The sequence below is a fragment of the Drosophila miranda genome, chromosome XR, assembly GCF_003369915.1.
Source record: "Drosophila miranda strain MSH22 chromosome XR, D.miranda_PacBio2.1, whole genome shotgun sequence".
NCBI lineage: Eukaryota > Metazoa > Arthropoda > Insecta > Diptera > Drosophilidae > Drosophila > Drosophila miranda.
This window is the reverse complement of record NC_046674.1, coordinates 29,649,422-29,672,254: the sequence shown is the minus strand read 5'-3', so window position 1 is coordinate 29,672,254 and position 22,833 is coordinate 29,649,422. Positions and strand designations below refer to the sequence as shown.

The following is a 22,833-nucleotide window of genomic DNA, read 5'->3' as shown; positions in this document are numbered from 1 at the left end:
AACCAGTTGCTGGGTGTTTTCCGCTGCTGCTTGTTCAATGCTCATCAACTTTTCATTTGCCATTTTATAGTCTTTCCCCCGAAACTGCAGTGGCACGGAGCAGTGGGTGCACGGGGCACGAGGCACGAGGCACAGGGCAGTGGGGTAACAAAGAGATAAAAACTTTAACTACTTTGTCGCCACTTGGCTGCTGCCATTATTCTCTATCTCTACCGCTCTGTCGCCCTCTCTCCTGCTCTTATAATGACCTCATTTGTATTAGCAATCGACTGAATGGAAGAAACACAGAAAGAGCGGGGGCATGGGCAGAGGGGTTGGGGGTTGGGGGTGAGGTAAAAACTTTGCCACTGGGTTTCTGGGTCGCTGACTTTTTCAAGTGCAAAACCAGAGGCGAAACCAAAAGAACACATTTTTTTGCCAATTAGAGAGTAATTTATCGCCCGAAAACTGATAATCCTTGAAGGTCAGCCAGAGTGTTGTTGGGATCACGAATCGGAGAAGAATCTCCTACAACGAAATACAACTAGATCTACATATGTGGATACGTACATATGTATGTACCATATTCCATATGCCACACATACCCCTGCTCGCTCGTTGCATGCATTGAGGCGTCTGAAGCGTGCAAATGGCAGCAATTACCACACACACAGGCAGACACACAGACAGACAGACAGACAGGCAGGCAGGCAGGCAGACAGGCAGACAGACAGACGGGTGTGGGTGGCACCCACACAATCACAGCCCGTGCGACAATCATAAAAATAGAGTGTGTGCCCCTTTGCCACTTGAGTGTGCCTTGAAGTGTGGCACACGACGAAAATTTCAAGTCAAATCACAAAGACACAAAAGGATAAGGAACAGCCAGCGAAAAAGCAATGGTATTCTATGGCATAGGGACTACGGCGATACCCCTAACATAAATATTAACGAGTTAACAGCAAAGAAAGTACATTTCTCAAGCGAAAACCATTCGCAAATGTATTGGGAGAGCGTCTGGCAGGCACTGCCACTTCCAGCCACAAGCGAAGACGATCGACCGAAGGGCGCTGCCGCATGACAAGCCAATTCGGCAGGTATTGGGCTTAGATTCCTGAATGAGGAAAATCCGAGTAGTTCCTCTTTTTTGAGGAACTATATCTATAGTGTCCCGACTACCTGCTAGAGGATCTGTGGCATCTTAGCATTAACTTCTGAAAGAACATATCTCCATATGTGCAATATAACCTCCGGGGTATTCGAGGGTGTCGAAAGGGTATGGGCAAAACGAAGTAAAATTGTCAATGTCTGTCTGCTCATTCTTCCCGTGGCATCCCCCCTCCACTCGTTGGCCTATTTAAAAATTCAAAAGGCATCCAAAGCGATGCAGTGCGGGTGGAAGTGCGGGGCGGGGGCATGGACGGAGGCGTGGGTGCGGGCGCGGGTGCGGGTGGTGGGGCAACCACTTGAGGCGGCGGCTGTTCCAGTTTCCTGTCGCCGACGTCGCACAAAAGTATGCAACATGTCAGCACAGACGCGGCAGCCGAAGCCGAAAGAAGGAGCGAAACAAAAGCGCAAGAGAGAGGGAGACCGAGAGCGAGAAGGAAGGAAAAGCCAACATAACGGGAAAATATTATAACGAGTGCAAACAGTGGATAGGAAGGCTAGAGAGCGCGAGAGAGAGAGAGAGAGAGAGAGAGAGAGAGAGAGGACTGTCTGCAGAGCAGGAAAGAGGGAGTAGGAGAGAGATATATGCATGCCTAACGGTAATGCCATCAAATATGCCGAGCATATAGGCTACAGAGGGGTACAGTGGGAGGCCGTGCCCCTTTTATGTTTTTATTGTGCAAATAAATTTGGCCTTGAATGGCCACCCGCCCACACACACCCACCCACCTCTGCCTCAAGGTAAGCCTCAGAGAGGGAGGAGTGCACTGAAACAAATCCATCCATCAATAGGCATTTGAATTGGCGCACACTGCCCCGCAATGGTCACGCGCTTTCCAGCACTGTCGATGGAGTTGTTATGCAACACTGCCCTTTTCTGGAGTTCGGAAAACATGTGTAAATACTCGTAGACCGTAGAAACTGTTATCAGCCGTGTAATGTTATTAGATCTAGTTATTTGACACAAATAATCTTCTGCACGTTAATTCTCGATAAATCGCAGTACATCGAGGGTATTTTTGTTGTTGCTTAAGCAAGTGAGACGGGGTTGGTTATTGAATCCTTATTGATTGGAGCAGCATTCAGTATCATTTATCTCTGATGGTGGTTTGATTGGTGGATCCACACACCCCAACCATCTGTGCCCTGTGCGACTCTCCTTCGAGTTCTTCCTGCCGCCTCTTTAGGCACTAGAAGCTACTACAGGATTCCTTGCAGTGTAGCGCCATAAATATTGATCTCCTTTCAGTCTGGCAGACCTCTCTCAAGCGTTCCCTTTGATCTCTCACTTCGTCGTGTTTCTCTGGTTCTCTCTTGAGAGTAAATTTAGGCTGCTCTCGATATGCGATTGAAGTCTATTTTTGGACGCGGCTCAGGTCTTGGGGCACACGCCACTTGTGCACGCCCCACGCTCGGGTGGGGGCGGAGGAAGTGGCAGAGGGAGGCTGGACAATATTTGCCCGTAAGCGTAAGCTGTTTTTTGTTTTTTTTTTTGTCGCCGGAGCGGGAACTATTTTGCAGTCATAATTCAAAAACTAACTTTTCGGGCGGGTAGCAGCAGGGCGGGTGGGTGGTAGGGCGTGGCCATGGCCGTGGGCGTGCCAGGGATTACATAAATCAACAATTTTTTGGTCTGGCCAAAGCAAAAAAAAAACCAAACGAAACGAAACGAAAGAGCTACCCAACTTTTAAGCAAACAAATATTAATTTTAACTTTTGCCGCGGCTCTCTCCTTCTCTCACTCGCCCTCCCTCCGCCTGTCTCTGGCAATAAACGCAGGAAAAGGCAGAAAAATAAAAGGCATTTGCTGCATTTAAAGCTTTAAAAGTGGGTAAAGCCTGGGAAGAGAGTGTTAATTTTTCCAGCCATTGGCCTTTTAATGTGCAGTTTTTAATTGTTTTTCAACAATATTTTCTGTGCGCGCCATGAATTAATTGCAGTGGGATGCTCAGGGAAAGAATATGGCCAGCAGTTGGCCCACACCCACACCCACACACGCGACGACAGCTTCTTCACCGTCGCGCCATCGTTTGATAATGGTCGGCAGTAATCGGTGTTTCACCGATACGCAAAAAGGATGCCAATGGAACAGTGCTGGCAGTATTTCGGGGCTCCGCCTTTGGCTTCGAAAGATCTCCGAAGAAGCTAAGTCCCTGATCTTTCACGCATCTCGCCGTTCTCCAGAGCCCGGCTCAAAGGCGGCCCTCTCTTCGCTTTCTCTGTTTTCACGGTTTTCACTGCGAATGTCAAAGTTTACCGTCGCGACGGTGGAAAATAGCTCCAGTGGTTATCGTGTAGTGCTCGGTCTCTCTTTTCTCTGCTCTCTTTTGAGCGTTCCTCTGAGCCTCGCGATAATTCTTAACCGCTTGTTTATTTATGCGGCGTCCGGAAAAGCAGCACGCACACACGAACACACACGAACACACCCGCACAAAACAGTCCTCGGGGGTCCAGGAAAAGAGAGGAAGAGAGAGGGAGAGAGTGAGAGAGAGGTGGGCAGGGGAGGGGGACGAAGGATGAGCTCAAAAGAGGTAGAAAGATAATGTGTGCACATGTGTGTGTGCGCGTCTGTGCGTGTGTGCGCCAGTGCCTTTATTTATGCAACATGCATTTAAAATAAAATAAATATAAATTAAGCATAAGGCGCCAGCACCGCCAGAGAAGAGCCAGCGCGCCGCTGAATGCCCTTTCATTTTTCAGAAGAAAGAGAATGCGAGGCGAACGACAGATAAAGACGGACAGGAAGAGTAATGGCAATAGAGAGAGTAAGGAAGAGTAATGGCGAAAGACAGACAGAGACAGCGAGAGAGGGAGAGAGTACGAGTAATGGCTACAAAGATAAAGGGGCAAAAAGTGAGCAAGAAGTGATCGTGAAGGTGATTCCAATTCGATTCTGAGACACCAGATGCGTCAGCCTTGACACGGGCTTAAACATTCGATAAATAATCGACTGGAAATGTGTTTAATCGACAAGCAAACAGCCTGAAAGAACATTCCGAAGTGAGCAAAATGAAGGACACACGCGTTTCGGTGTCCCCCCGGGAACACACCTCACAGGCCGCGTCTTTTCTGAATAGATTTCTTCTTCGCTTTCGAAGAAGAGCATTTGCCAGTTGCCCCGCCTTGTTTGTGTGGCGGGGCGGGAGGGGTGCTTTTTTATTGCGCGCATTATTCCCACATTTTTTTCGGGCTCCCGCATGGGGGTGGGGGTGAGAGCGCGCCATTTTGTTGCCTTGCATTAATTGCAATGCAAAATAGCAACGTCGCATAAATTTCTCATATTTAATTTCGCCCGAGCCGCGGCAGATGCTAGCCATAGACGGAGATGGCGGAGCCAGCCGTGGGTGTAGGGGTCTGAAGCCCGGGGGCCAGTTTAATGCACTCTCTGTGGCATGCAGCCCCTCTGCCACACCCACACCCACACCCACACCCACTCCCACTCCCACTGGTATTTGTTTACTACGCAGCCCCCCGCCCCACCACTCAGATGTGTGTGTGTGTGTGTGTGTGTGTGTGGCATCGTTTACATTAAATTATTTATGCACTCGACTGTGCGCTGCGGCACTTGCGGCTTGACAAACAAACCAAAAAAAACCAAAAAAAACCTTGAAAACAAACGAGCAGAAACGACCGCAAGATACCTGGGACTCAGAGAAAAGGGATCTTGAAACTAATTTATGTTTGAAAAAATCCTGGGGACACAGGATCACAGAAGTAGATACTGGGCAAAGAGGATGAAGCCAGAACACCAGATAACGACTCCATTCTAAAGCCATCATGGTGTCGTCCAATATACCCATCGCAATGCACATGCCACGAGAGCACGGCTGCTCCATCGAAGGGAAAGCCTGATCCCAGCCGGCGGGGCGCTGGTGGTCACGCCCCGGAAAGCCCACCCCTGGGCAGCCCTACACTTTAAGCTCTGGCCAAATGTTGACCGAACCATAAAAATGCTGAACAAATGTGCGGACATTGGCCATTAAGGTTCTTCTTCGCCGCTTAACTTGAACTTGGCCAAGGACTAAGCCAAGCTCTTGTCTGCCCTCCTGCCTTTCTTTCTACTGCCCGCCTGCTGCCTGCTGCCTTTCTGCCAAGTCAACTGAGAGAGTGTCCAATAAAATGTCAAAGAAAATGGCCAAAAGGCTTTTAATTGTAATGAAAATGAAAAGGAAAATGTTGCAGGAGACGGGGGCTCAAACTTTTGCAGTGGATTTAAGTTTAAGGAGCGGCTGTAGCCCCTGCCACTCTCCCTGTCTTTTTGGCCATTGTGTGACCCCGTTACAAAGGGGTTTCATGAGCGTTTAATTGTCGGTAATTAGCTAGATGAACAATGGGCAACTTTTCAGCTGCGAGGAGGATGGAGCTGGGGCTGGAGCTGGAGAAACTTTTGTGAGTAGCTCGACAAAAGCTGTGTAGGTCCCCGAAGGAGAGAGGAATGCTCTCAAGAAAGAGGAGAAGAGAATATCTACGGGAAGGGACAATCTGTAGGAGAAGTGATACATGGTTGTTACAATCAACGATAGACTGATGATATGGAAAACTGAAGGGAAAGGCCACAAATCGAAGTATCTTAGATACCAATAGATAAGGATTTAGATCCTTTAAAGACTTAGCTAAGGTTTTCAGAGAGGAAAATCGTATTGCCCAAGAGCTTTTTTATAATCTGCGTAAATTTCAATGGAAATTTCCATTAATTTTTCGCGAGAAAAAAATGTCTTAGCAAAAATGTCGCTTAAATTGCAATAGAAATTTCGATTGAAATTTGCTTTTCATTTAATTGACACTCACACAGATGCACAGCCACACATGGGCATAATGAGCGGAGGCGAAAATTACAAAGGTCCAACAGTCACTGTCTCCCCCCCACTGTGGCGCACCGCCGCTCTGCCCCCCGCCTTTGTTCGCGGCAGCGAGGCAATTAAAATTAATTTAAATTTACTCGCCTGTGCAAATGAGCTGTGGAAAAAAAGGCCACAGCGATGGAGCAGACACTCGCGTAGAAGAAAAAAAACAAAGGCCACCAACCATTTTACAGTCTCTTTAACGCACACTTTAACACTCTCCCCTTCTCTTGTTCTCTTCTCCTCTATTCGCAGAGCTGAGCCACGCGGATCTGATGCCCAGTCTAGAGATCCTTCCGATGCAGGAGGTCCAGCGCAAGCCGGTGGGCAAGTCCCTGATCCTCACCTGCCGACCGACAGTGCCGGAGCCAGCCCTGGTGGCCGATCTGCAGTGGAAGGACAACATGAACAACACCATTCTGCCCAAGCCGTAAGTGTGAAAGCCACCAAAACAAACAGACCAATCATCGCAGCCCGACTGACACATGTGTACATTGGTGTGTGGTTTCTTTATTTGGTGTTTTCTGTACACCCCACCGCCCACCGCCCACCACACACCACCCACCACCCACCACGGACACTTTTCCCAGTAGAAATCTGCAGGAATGCACTCAAAACCAGAGGCCAATGGAATGAATACTCGGTTCTTCCACAAATAGAAATGAATCTACGAATGAATCCATGCATAGATCTTAGGTGGAGTATCATTCGCCGCCATTCTCTTGGCTTAATCTTGGTTCGCTCTTTTTGGGTGCATTCAAGTGCAGAGTGCTCCTAAATCCAAACACTGATATATCCGTATACCATATACCCCGTATTGAATTGTAGGCCCAATTATGATCCACTGTACGATTCCAAGGGGAATAGAAGGAAAGCGTAAGTGAAAGTCGCGACATGCAACAACATTTCATAGTAAACAGTGCCACAGAGACTGTTAAAAGTAACCTCCCCAGTAACAGTAACAGTAACTGCAACCAGTATTCAGTATTCAGAGTAATTGCAAGAATAAAAACTCCGCAGTAACCAGAAAGACTCGAAGAAATGAACAGAGAACCCAAACCTCTCAAATCCCATACCCTAGCAGAATGAAAAATGAGCAAATAAGGCTTCAAAAAGTACAGTACACACCCAAGATTGTAGTCGAATGCATGTATCCTTCCATCGGAAGGCCGTTCTCTGAGGATTCCTCTCTAGCCTAGAGCATTTTTGATTCTGCAAGGGTATTTCGGATGGCATTTTCGGTGTCTTCTTCCGAAGTCTTCCCCCTCGTAGACCCGCTCCTGCTCTCTTGTTGATGTTCTTATTTTTTGTGGCATGATTAATTGTTTAACTTTGATTTGATTTGTTTTCATTTGTTGTTAACTCACTATGTAATACGGAGAGAAATGCATTTTGCGTGGCCATTTGACATCCGACCTTTGACACACACACACACACACACACATCCATCCTCCGCCTCATATCCTTTGCCATCAGCGATGGTTTGCTCTCCTCATGCAATTCCATTCAATTAGCTGTTGTACTAACCCCCCCTCATCCACTTATGATTAAGAACTGTGTGACAAATCAATCTTATAGATGGAGATACTCTGCGGAGAGTCGACCAGACATTAGAGCCTGAATTGGAGAGTGAGTTCTGGCAGAAGAAAGTACAGAGAAAGTGTGTATGGAATGAGATCTGCCAGAATTCGATTTCTGGCTGAAGGTACAGTTGTTTGCGTCACAGAAAGGAAATATCCGCTGATAAAGTTGAAGAACATCATGTGATATCTTCACACACCTGTCTATACTACTACAGGTACAGTCATCACAAAGAGAACTAAGGCTTGGAGCTGCTTCTGTCAGTGTCGAAGCGAAAAAACTTCCAATCTTCCAATTGCAAAAAATCCCAACATTGCCCCAAAAGAAATTACGGAAAATTGCATTCGCTGGCGAAATCAATCAAGGAATCCGAGTGAAAGCTTTTCTTTTTTCTAGGCTCCTGGGAAACATATCAGACAGAAGCCAAGGGAAATGCGCAAGAGGAAACTGCGGTGGAAAATGCGAATGGGAATTCTTGGGCAATATATTCAGATCCGGACTTGCAAAGAACGAGTGATGGGAGGTGTGCGTGTGAAAAGCGAAATCGTGTTAATTAATTTGCCTGCCGACTGACCCTGAAATGGGGAGGTGGGGCGGTGGGGCGGTGGGGGACGGGCTCGACACCGGACCCGGCCAATGCTTAGCTCTCAGTCCCTTCTTTCCCCGCTTGAAAAAGGGTGAACCCCCGAGGGGGCAACCACCCCTCGATTGCGTGCCAATTAACCTCGTTTTCCTCTTCAGAGGTTCAGAGGTTCAGAATTCAGAGGTTCAGGGGTTCAGGCAAGGAGAAGCAAAACTTGGGCGAGTGCAAATTTTCATGTTTGGCTTTGGCCCAAAAAAAATGTTGTATTATTTTTTGCTCATATTTCCAGCTGGCCAACAGCATTTTTAGGGTTCTGCGAGTGCCACTATTTGCTGTGTGTGTGGGTATTTCTTTATTTGCTTAGCTTTAATTATCGCTTGCTGGATGGAAATTATGCTGGAAAGTCTGGCATCCACATCACATCCCATCAGGCATCAGACACACGCACTCGCGCGTTTACTTCGATGGCCAGAAACCAGACACCAGGGACCATTTTCTCTCTCGCTATGCATATCCCTGGCTCCTACAGATGATATGTGCTCTGTGGAGGCGATATGTGCTCTCTCCATTTGGGATACCCTTTTTTTGTGGTAGAGTCCGAAAAATACTTTTTCCGGCTTCAAATACCGCATATTTCCAGAATTTATCGAAAACTATCGGCAATCCGATAATCGCTGAAGCAATGGCTCTTCTCTTTTCATCATCGTAGAACACACCTCAGGGATAAGTTTCTTGGGCTTCCAAGAAACGGAATGAAATGTCGTATATTTCGATCGGTAATCCTCTTCAGTTCCGATCAAAGTCGGTACACAAACGAAACCCTTGCTTGAGCGATACTTTCGCTGATTTCGTGATTCCCAGGATATGGCCCCTTTCCAGTGCTGCACATACTTTCCTTCTGTTGTTTTTTGGTTTGGGCTTTTCGCTGACTGTTTTTTTGGGGGAGGCGCCACGCCCCACGCCCCACACACTTCCACACCCACACCCACTCTGGACAGTGCGCACCGTTTTCTGCATTGCATATTTGCAGGCGCGAAATGTAATTAAGCTGCCAAAAACCCAACGGGGTTTCGACAGAAGGGGGTGCGTCAGAGGCGTTGTTTTTGCCCCCTCCTCGAGTTAATTAAAACGATTAAGTTCGGCATAGTTCTGCGGCCGTGCATTGTCCGCATTTTTGGGGGCTTTTTGCCGCCGCCGCTGCCGCTGCCGCTGCTGCTGCTTTGTGGGGACTGACATTTGGGGGCTTGCCTCCAGCTGCAAGCATGGCAGTAGATCAGGGCTTTGAATTGTGCCAGTAATTTGTGGAGTGGCATGCATTATGAAGGATGGTGGGAGTGAAGTGGAGATTCATCACTTTGGATTAGATTTCGGGGAGACTGGACTAGGGAGAATCCCTCCCAAAAGATTAAGAGGTGGATCCCTCCTAGGGCATTCCCTTGGGATAAGACAGACTTCAGGAGAGGAGAGACAGCTGATCTGTTGATTGCAAGATCGCTCTGTGGATTGTGAGCGTGTGGAAGCCATTGTCCGTGTCAGCAGAACAGAGGGCATAACAGACGACAGATAAATGTCGAAGATTGTGGCAGATGCAGGAGTATGTTACTATGAATGCAGGGAAATCCGTGCAGCAGACTCGCGTCTCCTTGAATCACGGCTCCTGCTCCCTGGTGGCTCATTCCAGGATTCAATAACAACGACAATCGCAGTCGAAACAACGACAAAAGCGCCATCTTGATGCGCATCTAACGGCCAAAAGAAATGCAATAAAAAAACGAGAGTCCCCAAGGCGCCAATAGGATTTTATAAAAAGAGGGAGGGAGATGGTGTGTGCGAGCGAGAGGCGAGATGCTTGTGTGACAGAGACAACCACAATGATGTACCCAAGAGACAATCAAGCACAAACAAAATAAAGAAAGGAAAGTTTTTTATTTTCACGTATGCGTAACGTCTCTTTCCCACTCTGCCTCTGCCTCTGTCTCTGTCCCTGTCTCACTCCCTCCCTCCCTCCCTCCCTCCCAACCGCAACAAGAGCGGTTCTTTTTTTGCCCTTCTCTTTTGTTTGCGTGTGTGTGTTGTGTTTATGTGTGTGCACTGCTTGGCGCAATATTAAAAATCCGAACGCAAATATGCAGCGACATTTTTTCTGCACAATGTCTTCTTCCGCTTCGAACCGCACTTCCATCCACTCCCCCACTCCCTATCTCCGCCCCTTTCTTATCGCCAACGCTGTCGCTGCGTTTTTTCCCAGTGCACGCTGATACCCTGTCAGCGAAGAAAATGCTTTTGCAAGGGATCGAAAAATAGTGCAGATTTCTGAGGCGAGTGGGTGGAGAAACTGGTTTTAGTGGACTCTCATGAGCTAAAGCCGTCGAAAATACTATATATTTGGAGTTTTTAGGCCAAACCGACCGATGGGCGGCACTGGATAACGCGTGATACATATTTGAGGGACCTTCTTTTGGGCTTTCTATTTTCAGAAAGAGGAGGAGGCCATTCTAAGTACAGGGCATCCCTCCGTCGAGACTCCATTCGGAGTCAAACCAGTTGTTGGCTCTCCGACAGCTTTTGTTAGCATAATTTTCGGGGCGCAGTCAACGCCGACGTTTTCTATGCACCGCACACGCACATCTGTGCCTCTGTGTTTGCACGATTGTGTGTGTGTGTGTGTGTGTGGGTGTGTTTGTAAGGCAAACAAATACGCCGCATGCCATACGTATTTTTTTGGTCGGAATTTTTCTGGCAACAATTGGGCGAAACGCAAATCGAACGCAGGTTGTTCCTCCACTCCGTATATTCCACTCGGTATTCCGGATACCATATTCCAGTGCCGTAGCCGTAGCCGTACCCGTACTCCCCCGCACACACACACACACACACACACAAATGCAAACAAACACAAAAATGTATTCGTTCAATATATAAAACCAATTACATTCGTAAAAACAAAAGTAGAGGGAAAAATAGTAGAAAGAAAAGCTGAAGAAGTGGGTGGCACGGGGCAGAGGCTGGCAGAAGGCTGATGTTGATGATGACGACGACTTTCAAAAAATTGAAATCCGCAAAGGGACGGGCGACTGGATGGAAGGATATTTTGGCGGAGGCGGTGCGAGGCGAAGGAACGTGCGTTGACTTTACGTTTATTCCATGGATTGCAATTCATTCGCAATATGTACACTGCCTCCTACAGCCTTCCCCCTGCCTTCTGCCGCCTGTGCCCCTCTCAAGTCGGAAAGTTATTTCCGAAATCGTTTCTTCATCTGGAGGCCGAATCCTCCTGTCTTTTTCATACCCTGGATGAAGGACTCAAGCAGTAATTATTTATGATCACATTGCAATGCACTTCCACCTCCAGAGGCTTCCAAACAATGACCGATGGGCGCTTCCGCATAACACAAACACACATTTAAACCCAGGCAGCCACCAGTCTCGATTAGTATCGATCCTTAGGACTACGGCATAAGATGCCTGTTCAACAATGGTCGATCGCTGAGATCGCTTCTTTAGCTGCAAAAGCATGGACCTCTAATGGAAGATCTTTCTACAGCGATGGGCGCCACTGCATAAAGCGCCTCTTCTGTGGTGATTCTTCTGTTATTCTATCCGCGATTAGGGCTGTTTGGGGATAACTTTATCATCTGCAAAATTTTGTTTCTCCAAGGGTATCGTCCATTTCAATGCCTAGCCTTCCCATTCCTTCTACTTCTTGTTTCTGCTGCTGCTGTGTACATTTGCTTTCGTTGCGTTCATTTCCGTTTCAGTTCTCGTTTTTGTTTTGCCCACTCTCATAATAATCATAATAATAACGGCTCTCTCTCCCTCTGCCTTTCTACTCTTCCTCTATGCATATTTAGTTTCGGGGGAGCCCCATGGAAACTTTTTTAATTAATTAGTACGTGAGCTGCTCAATGGGCAGGCAGCAAGAGCAGTTCGAGAGAGTCGGGGGTTCGTTCCATGTTCCATGTTCCATGCTCCATGTTCATTTCTGCCATAATTTGTTGGCTTTGTGCGATTTACTGTACACAAATTCGTGCACAAATCGCATGGAAATGAAAGGCAGAGGCGTGAAATTTTCCACATGGCCAGCAGTCCTGGCAAAGTTTCCAGTTTTATAAAGCCATCAAAATTTAACTCGCAGAATCGGCTATGAAAAGGATTTCCGACATGCTTGTAAAGCTGTCAGGAGCGAAAGCTCCAACAGGATCATAGACCCGGTCGAAAACTTTCCTTTGATTGTTGGATAGATTCGAAACAATAATCGTTAAGCGGTAACGAAACAGTTGGGAAGCGGTTATGCCATTAAAAGAGAAATATAATTGAATTCGAAATAATAGAAATGCACAGACTGAAAAAACCAGAATCACCCAATTACTTGGATTATACTTGCAACAAAGGGGTTCCGTGCCATGCACACACACAGAAAAGCAGAGCGAAAAGCCACGAGTCCCCGAGTGCCGGTGACCTCATGCTTGCGGCATACACACATACACACACACACACACACACACAAACACAACGAAAAGCCAAAGGAATTTTCCCATTTAGCTGGCAAATTTGGTGGAAAATGCGAGAAAATATACATATTTACATTCGTATGGCGAAAAAGGGAAACGTGGAACGGGTAACGGGAAATGGAAAAAATGCGTAGCACATTTGTGTGGGGAAAAGGCATGCAAATTGAGAAGAAAGGAGAACTAACACGCAGTCAACCAGCCCCACAGCCACACAGCAATCGTTATAATCATTGTGCATAAAAATAATAATTTTGTTCCCCCCACCTTAAGCATATACTTATACTCGTGCTCTTCTACCATTTAAAGTGCATATTGTTCTGTTACTAATACACTCTGTAATGTAAGATCCCCAAAAAAAGCTCATCCGTTTCTCCCCCATCCACCTATCCACAGAACGGGACGGAACCAGCCACCGATGTACACGGAGACGCTGCCCGGCGAGAGCCTCGCTTTGATGATTTCCTCGCTGACGGTGGAGATGGGCGGCAAGTACTACTGCACTGCGTCCTATGCAAATACAGAAATTCTTGAGACGAGCGTCACAATTACAACTTATGGTGAGTCCTTCTTCTCTTCTCTTTCCTTCCTTCTTTCCTTCCTTCCACACGGAATACCTCTCTTCTCCCATGCAAACGATAATGATGATTCGCATTCGCTTTCTCATTATCATAATCGTTATCGTTATCATTACCATTACTATGAGTGTTATTGTCCTTTGTGTTTTTTGCTGCTGTTGTTCTGTTTTAATGGTAAGTATTTTGAATGGTGGTACTGTACTGTACTGTGGGGCGGTACTGTACTTCAGTCAAATGTAATTTTGCAATTTCAATCAATGAGCAGCCTGAGGCTGTCAGGGGAAGTACAGTAGTGTGAGGAAGAGTCTTAAAAGAAAAGGAGCATAGCTTTCTCTGTCAAGCACTGATCGCAGCTATGGAACGGGACTGTACCATGAAATGCTCCTTGCATTTCTCAACACTGGAACAGAGAACAAAGAGCAGCAGAGTCTGTCAGAATAAGTACAGTTTAGAGGAAGATTTCAAGAGCAGAATCTTGAAAGAATAATGTGACGAACTCTCTGACCAACACTGATCGTAGCAATGGGACTGTACCTGTCATTTATCAATACTGGATCAAGACGAAAAACTGTCTGCTGCCATCGAGAACACCAGGATCCCAGGTAGAAACCGACCGATGTGCACTGCCGCATGACACATGTTATAGTATTTCTATACACACCAATAAAGGATATCTAATTTAATATATTATAATCTGTGATCGCCCAATGGAAACGTTTAATAAAGTAACAAATACTTTTCCTTGACCTCCGCTAATATCTGATTGAAGAACGGGGCTTAGTAGTCCCCGGCGTGAAAGAACTTTGTCATTACTTTGCTGCTGGCTGTTGTCATGCTTGACTTGTCACCATTTTGATTGGCGAACCCGCCTGGTTACTGGAACTGAGAGTAATCGCCGTTCAACGTGATTCCTCCTCAGTGCCTGCCACACGATTCATTTATCTTGTTAGCAATTTGTGTCCCCAGCACACGGTTCCAGCTAGAGCAGCCACTTTGAAGTACAGTGTGCAGTCCAGTCCAGTGCAGTGCAGTGCGGAGCAATTGCGGCATTGCCAGCAGTAAGAAATTACAGTTTCCCTTGGATTTCATTACATGATAGAAGAGAGGGAGAGGAGTGCAACAGACATGTATAAAACAAAATGGATGCGTCCAGCACAAAGCAATCGAGCAGCCATCCACACAGACACACGCACACACACACACACATACACACACACACACACACACACACACCCAGAAAAGAAGGCCACAACACGTCTCCCCATAAGCAGGACACGACACGCACACACTTTCTTCCAGAGCGAGCCATGGAATCCCCCTTTTGGGAAGAACGGAATGGATAGTCGAGTGCACATAAACGGCGGCACTGCCGTGCTCTACCGTGCGCGCTCCAGCTCGAAAAACTTTTACGAGATTGATTTTTCTAAGCAATTTAAAGTTCGTTCTCATTGCACACGGTACAAACCACGGCTCCCCGCTCCTGTGGAACCACTTTGTCTGTTCGTGATATGTGAGGAACTGCTGCCGCTGCCTCTGCCGAACCCCACGTCCTGTCCTGTTATTTCCTGGCAAACCTCACATTGAGCGGCGGACCAGTACCAGGTTGTTGCTGCGCTTGAAATGAAATCAAATATTTTGCTTCGTAACAATTTGTGCCTGATATGGGCACTCCATTCCTGCCACCATCCTCCTTTCCACACTTTCCCCAATCTCCCCTCTTCACACTCTCCAGTTCGATGTCGCAGTCGAGTTCGGCCTTTTGTTTGATTTTGGGTTTGTCCACTGGTTGAATGACGGGGTATATCTGTGGGCACCATTGACACCAGTGTTGACAAATGCCAAGGCACACAATACGTGGTATAGCCCTAGAGAATGAGGTGTGCAGGCAGCGCTGTAAAATTTGTACAAGATCCGAAATCCGTTCCCATAGCTTGAATCAGCTTTCGGGGCCCATGGGTAAAGTTCCAGTCTGCAATTATAGTTGCTATCAGTGTTGGTTAACGAATGCACAACCAGTGTGGGTCATTCTGTTTGATCTACTGTTGACAAAGGAAGGATATGGGTGGTATGTGATAGTTTTTAATGTTGTAAAAGGCCAGGAAATGTCTAGGTACAGCCCCTGCCTATGGCGACCATAAGGCTTGGTCAAAGAATAGTTGTTAGTCTGTGCGTTTTGATCAGTTCCAGTGCAGGAAAATGCCAGCAAAAAGCCGTGGTATAATGCCCTAGCCATAACTAAAGTCTTAATAAATGAGTAGTGGTCCGTTTTTGCATACTTTTAATTGTTTTTGGTCAAGGCGTGTGTGCGCCTTGTGTTTCGAGTGTAGTGTCGTCTGTCGTTCACATTTTAAAGAGCTGCTACTTCCGAGCTGGAATATTCCATGTTAAGCCTGTGGTAAGCCCCAGCCATCAGCCCCTGCTGTCTCCTGTCCTACCCTTCGACGCTCAACGTTGAACGTTGAACGTTCAACTTGCAACGTGCAACCGACTGGACCAGCTTTCAAATACAAAACCCAACAGCAGTTAGTTATCAACACCAGATACGAGTACATGAAGAGGAATCAGAATCAGAGGGAGCCCCAAAACCACTGCCACTGCCACTGCCGCACTGCCGCACTGCCGCACTGCCACACTGCCGCACTGCCACACTGCCACACTGGCATTGTGTTGACAACTCAGAAGTTGCATTTAGTTAAGCAAATAAGCAGCCAGGGACACGACACGAAGAGATACTTCTCGTACTCCTCCTCGTCGTAGGTGGCTGAATGCTAAGCTGTAGGCAAATTGCAAGATTTACTTTTCCTATGAAAGCCAACATGCATGGGAGCCAGGGACAGACGCAGTGGTATATTTACATATCATTGTTTGTGGCACAGTCACAGCTTAATATTTCAATATTTATGCTTTTCATAAACGCATATTTTTCGAAGCGCACAGAATTTCCGCCAGAGGCAGACGCACACCAGAAACAGTAGCGCCTTCAGATTCCATTCTTGCAGACACTTGACTAGCATTCCTTTTGTGAAGGCAAACATGGCGCATTAGAGGAGCATTTCAGAGAGAGAGAGAGAGAGAGAGAGAGAGAGAGAGAGTGTACGGACAAGGCATTAATTAAATATTTATACACCTCTATCGATACTCGAAACCGATAATTGCCGGCATCCTTTGGCCATTGCATTGTATTGGTATTGCCGGTCAATGTAATTGACACTAATCATCTTGATTGCAGACATTAAGAAGAAAGTTTTGTGTGCTTCTAGGACTTACCGAAGGATGCCTCAATGCACAAATGGCTGGCACAATGTGCAGCATTTTCCTCCTGTCCATCCTGCTGTATATCTCAATTATTTGTGGACTTGAAGTGTCTTTCCTTCCTACTGGCTGATGTTTATTCAGGAATTTGTGTGCATATAGTTTTTTGGCTCTGTTGCATTGCAGTATGTTCCGTGATTAATTTGATATAAAGAATTTGTTTGTTGTCATGATTTTTATGAGTCTTTAAGCGCTTCAATCATTCGACAATTTGTAGAAGAGAGCTATATTTAGGCCTTAGTTCTGCTGTCGTCTGTCATCTTTAAGTGCCACAAATCTAAAGCTCCTCTTCCCAACCACCACAACTCTGTTGCACTGTTGCACTGTTCTCTTTCTCTGTAGTATTTTGTTGTAATAAGTTGCTGCTGCTGCAACTTTTTCAATATGTTGTGATGTCTGATGTTTGACCATGGCCGCGACGGCATCTTTGGGACCATCCTGCAACCAGGAACCCAGCTCTTGCTCTGACTCTGCTCTCCTGCCCTCCTGCTTTTGCTTGTGTCCTTGTTCAAACTAATAATGAAATCGTAAACTAGTCCATCTTTTTTCCTAGTCCTGGTGGGGATATATGCGGGTGTGTGTGTGGAACGCCAGAGCCAGCGAAAAGTGTTTGAGCAACAAAATCTCACACGCTACGACAATGCGGCAGGCGGCGGCATCATGCAGCAGGCATGCGGCAGGCAGGGAAAAGAGAGAAGCTGTAAAGAACACAACGAGAAGGAGAGAAGTGAAGTGACAGCAGCAGAAAGTTTTGGTTAGCCTCTTTCGAAGAGGGTATAACGAATGCAGGAAGAGAAATTCTATGGGGGTCTACTGGACATCTATGCATTCGTCAAGGAAACTTCTTTCGAAGTAACTCTCTTTGGCGCGCATTTCTGACTAAACCAAGGAGTGCTGCCGCATGACGCGCGACACTTTATATTCATATATGTATATCTCGCTATATCTAGCCCTCTCCTTGGGATGAATCTTTAGATACCTATTCTATGACCGATGTAAACTGCAGTATGACGCTTGACACTATTTTCCGCTATATTGCTACATGTCTTTCTCCTACTTTTCTACCACTTCAGTCACACGTTCAGTCGGGTAGTAGATCTTTGCGATGCACCAGCAAGGGTATCCAAAGTATCAGCTCACCAGCGCTTGATCCTTCCTTCTGGTTATTTATTCTGCAAGTACGAATACGAGGACGAGTATACGCTCCTGCTGCTGCTGTTCTTTCTGTAAGCAGTTGTCTGGGATAAGGATGCCGTGAGGGATAAGGAGCTGTGTAGACCCAGACACTGCCAATAAAAAATTGCAAATAGAAAATGTTTTTAACACAACTTTCCGTTATTTTGGCTTCTGCTTTGGCTTTCTCTATCTCCTTCTCTGGCCAAACTGAATGCCGGACATCCAAGGGTGCATGTCCGTGCATGTCGCTGTGCATGTCTGTGCATGTTTGTGCTTGACAGTCAGCAGACAGAGAGAGTGTGCCAGAAAGAGGGAGAGACGGACAGACAGACAGACAGACAGACAGACAGACAGACAGACAGACAGGCAAACAGACAGGGCAGAGCAGAGCAGAGCGATTGCGATGGCTTGTTATTACACTGATTTATAAATAAACTGTAAATATTTGGGGACCATACACGTGTTGGAAATCGAAGGGCCCGGACAGGGACAGCAGAAAGCGATGGCTGTGGAAAACGAAGAAGGACATCCACAATTTCCGCTTTGAATGCAAAATTATATTCCAATGCAACAGCGACCCATTTTTAGCCCTGGACTCACTCTCATCTGTCTCAGCCTTTGAGCACAACTGTACCTGTGAAGCTGTACAACTGTACTTCTTACATTGTGCTGCTTTGCCTTTGAGGTTGAGGCGCAGAGCCCCTCTCTGATTATTTTTTTCTCCGCATTAAACTAAACAGCTCTTGGCCCCAGAAAAATCTTCCGCTTCACGCCCGCCAACTCCGACTCGACTCTGGACTCTCCCCCTCCCCCTACTGCTGCCTCAGCTTCTGCCTCATCGTCTGCCTCACTGCTGTGTGGCGTCTACTACTATTTGTGTTTGTGCTTTGGATTGTATGGCGAGTATTTGATTTAGGAATTTCAGCTTTTTGCAATTCCTTCTTTTTCTTTTTGCTCGTTTTCCCCTCATTTTCAATTTTCAAGTCATCTCTCGCTGCTGCTGCTGCTGCTGCTGCTGCTGCTACTGCAGTGTAGATTTATTGGCAGGACCCCAGGAATCACAAACCGATGCCAAGTCTGAGTGCAAGTACAAGCACAAGTACAAGTCCCTGTCCAAGTCGGAGTCTTTGTCGACCAGCAGCAGCTCGTTAGAGGCGAGACTACTGACCCTTACAGCCAGCAGTGGAACGGGCGTGCGTGGCTTTGCTGCTTGAGGATTTGTCGCGCACATGTCTTGGCTTTGGCGCTGGACGCCGCTTGGATTGCTTTTATGTGCCTGACAGTTTGTTTAAAATTATATTACGTATACGCCACGTACAGTCACCTCCAATTCCTCCACATCCTCCGACTGGGTTGCTTGCACTTTCCATACCTCTTAATCTTGAGGGACTCTAAGAAGCTCTCTGAGTGTCGGAAAACGTTAGAGCTCAGAAAGGCTGGTACCGGACTGGATCGTAGAAGATGTACAGCCACTAATCGGAACCAGTTCTTGCCGTGAATCGGACCGAACGCTCTCAAATGAAAATGTCCTTCTACTATCACTTTATCACTTCTCTCGCAACGAGTGCCGTCGCTGACCGCGCCGAGCACCATTTTGGATTGATGCGGGAAGAACTCAAAGCAGGAATCAACTTTGGACTGATGCATGCTAGAGCTAGTAGGTGGAACTGGCCAAAGGGGAAAACAGCAAGGAGAGGGAACTAGCGTCGCCAGTGGGAGTTCCACAATCTGGACCAGTCTAGCCTAGAAAGGTTCACGTCAATGTTTGAATAACCAACTTCCCAGCCGAGCCAGTGGCAGACATAACACTTTACGGATTCTAATTATAGATTCTAAAAACAAACACATCAAACGACAGCTACTCTTAACACATAAAAAAGCAAACGCAAGGGACCATGATTGCAGCAAGTCTCTACATAAACATCAAACGAAAACCATGTACCTTTAACGACAAGTGCTTCTAAGGACCAAAAGAACCAAAAGATAAAGCCACATAAGTGATATTCATATGTACATACATATGTGTACAGTGTACACTTATTAATTGTTTTATCATCGATCGATTGCTTGAACAATCGTTACGAATGCTAAAATCATAAACTTTATTCGTGTCACAGCCTGTAATTTTTGTAAGCAGATTCATTTCTCAGGAGAATAGTTACAAAAACCATTCATCCTTTATTTGTTGTTGTTTTCCCATGAAGATTTAGGGGGTATTTCCTAGTCCCAAGACTCACGGTCTGTCGACTGGTTAGCTCTCTGTGTGCTTTTTGGCTGTGTAAATGCCGGGAAAATCAAACAATTTTTGCACACCTTTTCCACAGGAATTTGTACGTGAACGCCTCGTTGTGTCTCCCCTTCTCCTTCAAGATCTAACGAGTGTTCCCCTCTTTCATTCGTCTTTGCAGTTGCCATTACCTGGACAAATGCCCCAGAAAATCAATATCCGACATTGGGCCAAGATTACGTGGTCATGTGCGAGGTGAAGGCTGATCCCAATCCGACTATTGACTGGCTACGCAACGGAGATCCGGTAAGTAAAAGGAAGAGCCACTTCCACATCATAACTAATCCTTTGATCCTTTGCAGATCCGCACTGGCGACAAATATGTGGTGCAGACCCATGGCCTGCTCATCCATGATGTTCAGGAGACTGACGAGGGTATCTACACGTGCCGGGCGGCTGTCATCGATACGGGAGAGCTGCTGGAGCGTACCATTCGCGTGGAGGTCTTCATCCAGCCAGTGATTGTCCACCTGCCGCCAACCCTGGAGGCCATCGAGGGAAAACCCTTTGCTGCCAATTGCACAGCGACCGGGAAGCCAGTGCCGGAGATCAGCTGGATCCGGGATGCCACACAGCTAAATGTTGCCACCGCTGATCGCTTCCAAGTCAACCCACAGACGGGCCTGGTCACAATCAATTCGGTGCGGGAGGACGACTACGGAACCTACACCTGTCTGGCCAAGAACAAGGCTGGCGTTGTGGATCAGAAGACCAAGCTGAATGTGCTGGTGCGCCCTGCCATCTACGAGCTGTACAACGTGACTGGCGGCAGGACCAAGGAGATTGCCATTACCTGTCGGGCCAAGGGACGTCCCGCACCGGCCATTACCTTCCGCCGTTGGGGCACCCAGGAGGAGTACTCGCCCGGCGTTCAGGTCGACGATGAGCGGATTGTTTTGGAACGATACTTTGACGAGGATCGCGGCGAGAGCTCTGGCACCTTGCGCATCGCCAACGCGGAGAGGACGGACGACGGCCTGTATCAGTGCATTGCAAGGAACAAGGGCGCCGATGCCTATAAGACGGGACACATCACGGTAGAGTTTGGGCCGGACTTCAGCCAGATGAAGGACCTGCCGCCGGTGTTCACGTGGGACCAGCGCAAGGCGAACCTCAGCTGCCTGGCCATGGGCATCCCGAACGCCACCATCGAATGGCACTGGAATGGGCGCAAGATCAAGGAGCTGTACGACACGAACCTCAAGATCGTAGGCACCGGACCCCGCAGCGACCTTATCGTCCATCCCGTGACCCGTCAGTACTACTCCGCCTACAAGTGCATTGCGACCAATATTCACGGCACCGCCGAGCACGACATGCAGCTGAAGGAGGCCCGCGTGCCGGAGTTCGTATCGGCGGCAGTGCCGCGCCAGCTGACGGCCACCACCATAACCTTTGACATCCGGGGCCCCCCCACCGAACTGGGTCTGCCCATCCTGGCCTTCAGCGTGCAGTACAAGGAGGCCCTCAATCCCGACTGGTCCACGGCATACAACCGCAGCTGGTCCCCCGATTCCCCGTACATTGTCGAGGGTCTGCGTCCCCAGACCGAGTACAGCTTCCGTTTCGCGGCCAGGAACCAGGTGGGTCTCGGCAACTGGGGCGTCAACCAGAAGCAGTCCACGCCCCGTCGCTCAGCACCTGAGGAACCCAAGCCCCTGCACAATCCCGTCCAGCACGACAAGGAGGAGCCCGTCGTCGTCTCGCCCTACTCGGATCACTTTGAGCTGCGCTGGGGAGTGCCCGCCGACAATGGGGAGCCGATCGATCGCTACCAGATCAAGTACTGTCCGGTAAGAGGATATGGCACTCTATCTAGAGGATCATCCACTGACTGATCATCTATTTTTGCAGGGCATGAAGATCAGTGGAGCTTGGACCGAGCTGGAAAACAGCTGCAATACGGTAAACGTTGTCGAGACCACATCGTATGAGATGACCGACCTCAATGGCAACACGTACTACCGCATCGAGCTCAAGGCGCACAATGCCATCGGCTACTCGTCGCCGGCATCGATCATCATGAAGACGACACGAGGTGAGTCTGATTCCGCTAACAATAATCTCGGCACGTTGCTTTATTCGGCCGGGTTCAACTCCGGCGTCGGGTCGCTACACAAACAACTGTTCACGACCACCACAAGAGCCTCCACATCGACAATCACGACAACAATCACCACCACAATCATTGCGCTGGCCACCACCATAAGCGTAACATTAGTTAGTGTCCTAGCCTCAATGTTAGTCTAAAGCCCAAAAGCTCATATCATCGAAAGAGAAAAGCAAAATCGCTGCAATCGATCGATCGATACACGGTAGACACGCTCAACACTCACACTGGGAGGGGAGAGACAGTGGGCCACACAAGCGTACTAAATATCCACTGTGGGGCCCATTGTTTGAGCCCCAGAATCAGGCATACATATCGGTTAAGAACCGCCCTCTCGAATAATCTACAAGATCCCAGCAAAAAAAAACCAATACATATACAATATATATACAATCGATATATATCGAATACACAAACACCACACGATTTTTACTGCTCTAAATATATGCTATATATAATATATATATATATGATATACCCCCAGATATAACTACTATCAACTATCGTTTATCGATTACTTTTGCATACATACATCGATATTTCTGTAGTGTTTACTTCAACTTGCGTTTCATGATCTTTTGCTTTCCTTTCACACAATCAGTCTGACAGTCGTAAGGAACATCTCCTGTCTCTTGTTTCTTATCATTATAGCATTATCGTTTATCATTTATCATCCATCGCTCTCTGTCTCTCTCTCTCGCTCTCTTTCTC

General features: G+C 47.4%; 1 protein-coding gene across 8 annotated transcripts in view; it reads left to right on the top strand.

The window, feature by feature from the left end:
* LOC108151943 (fasciclin-2) overlaps window positions 1–22,833 on the top strand; it is an 80,270-nt gene that overhangs the window by 49,015 nt on the left and 8,422 nt on the right. For 5 of the 8 annotated variants that reach the window (XM_033386285.1, XM_033386286.1, XM_017280874.2 and 2 more), the window contains exons 3-8: window positions 6,243–6,417; window positions 6,816–6,863; window positions 13,056–13,219; window positions 20,134–20,258; window positions 20,315–21,805; window positions 21,867–22,050. In XM_033386285.1, the coding sequence (XP_033242176.1) occupies window positions 6,243–6,417; window positions 6,816–6,863; window positions 13,056–13,219; window positions 20,134–20,258; window positions 20,315–21,805; window positions 21,867–22,050 (2,187 nt within the window). The remainder of the gene's footprint in view (window positions 1–6,242; window positions 6,418–6,815; window positions 6,864–13,055; window positions 13,220–20,133; window positions 20,259–20,314; window positions 21,806–21,866; window positions 22,051–22,833) is intronic. The other 3 variants (XM_033386289.1, XM_033386288.1, XM_033386287.1) reach the window with 1 other exon arrangement.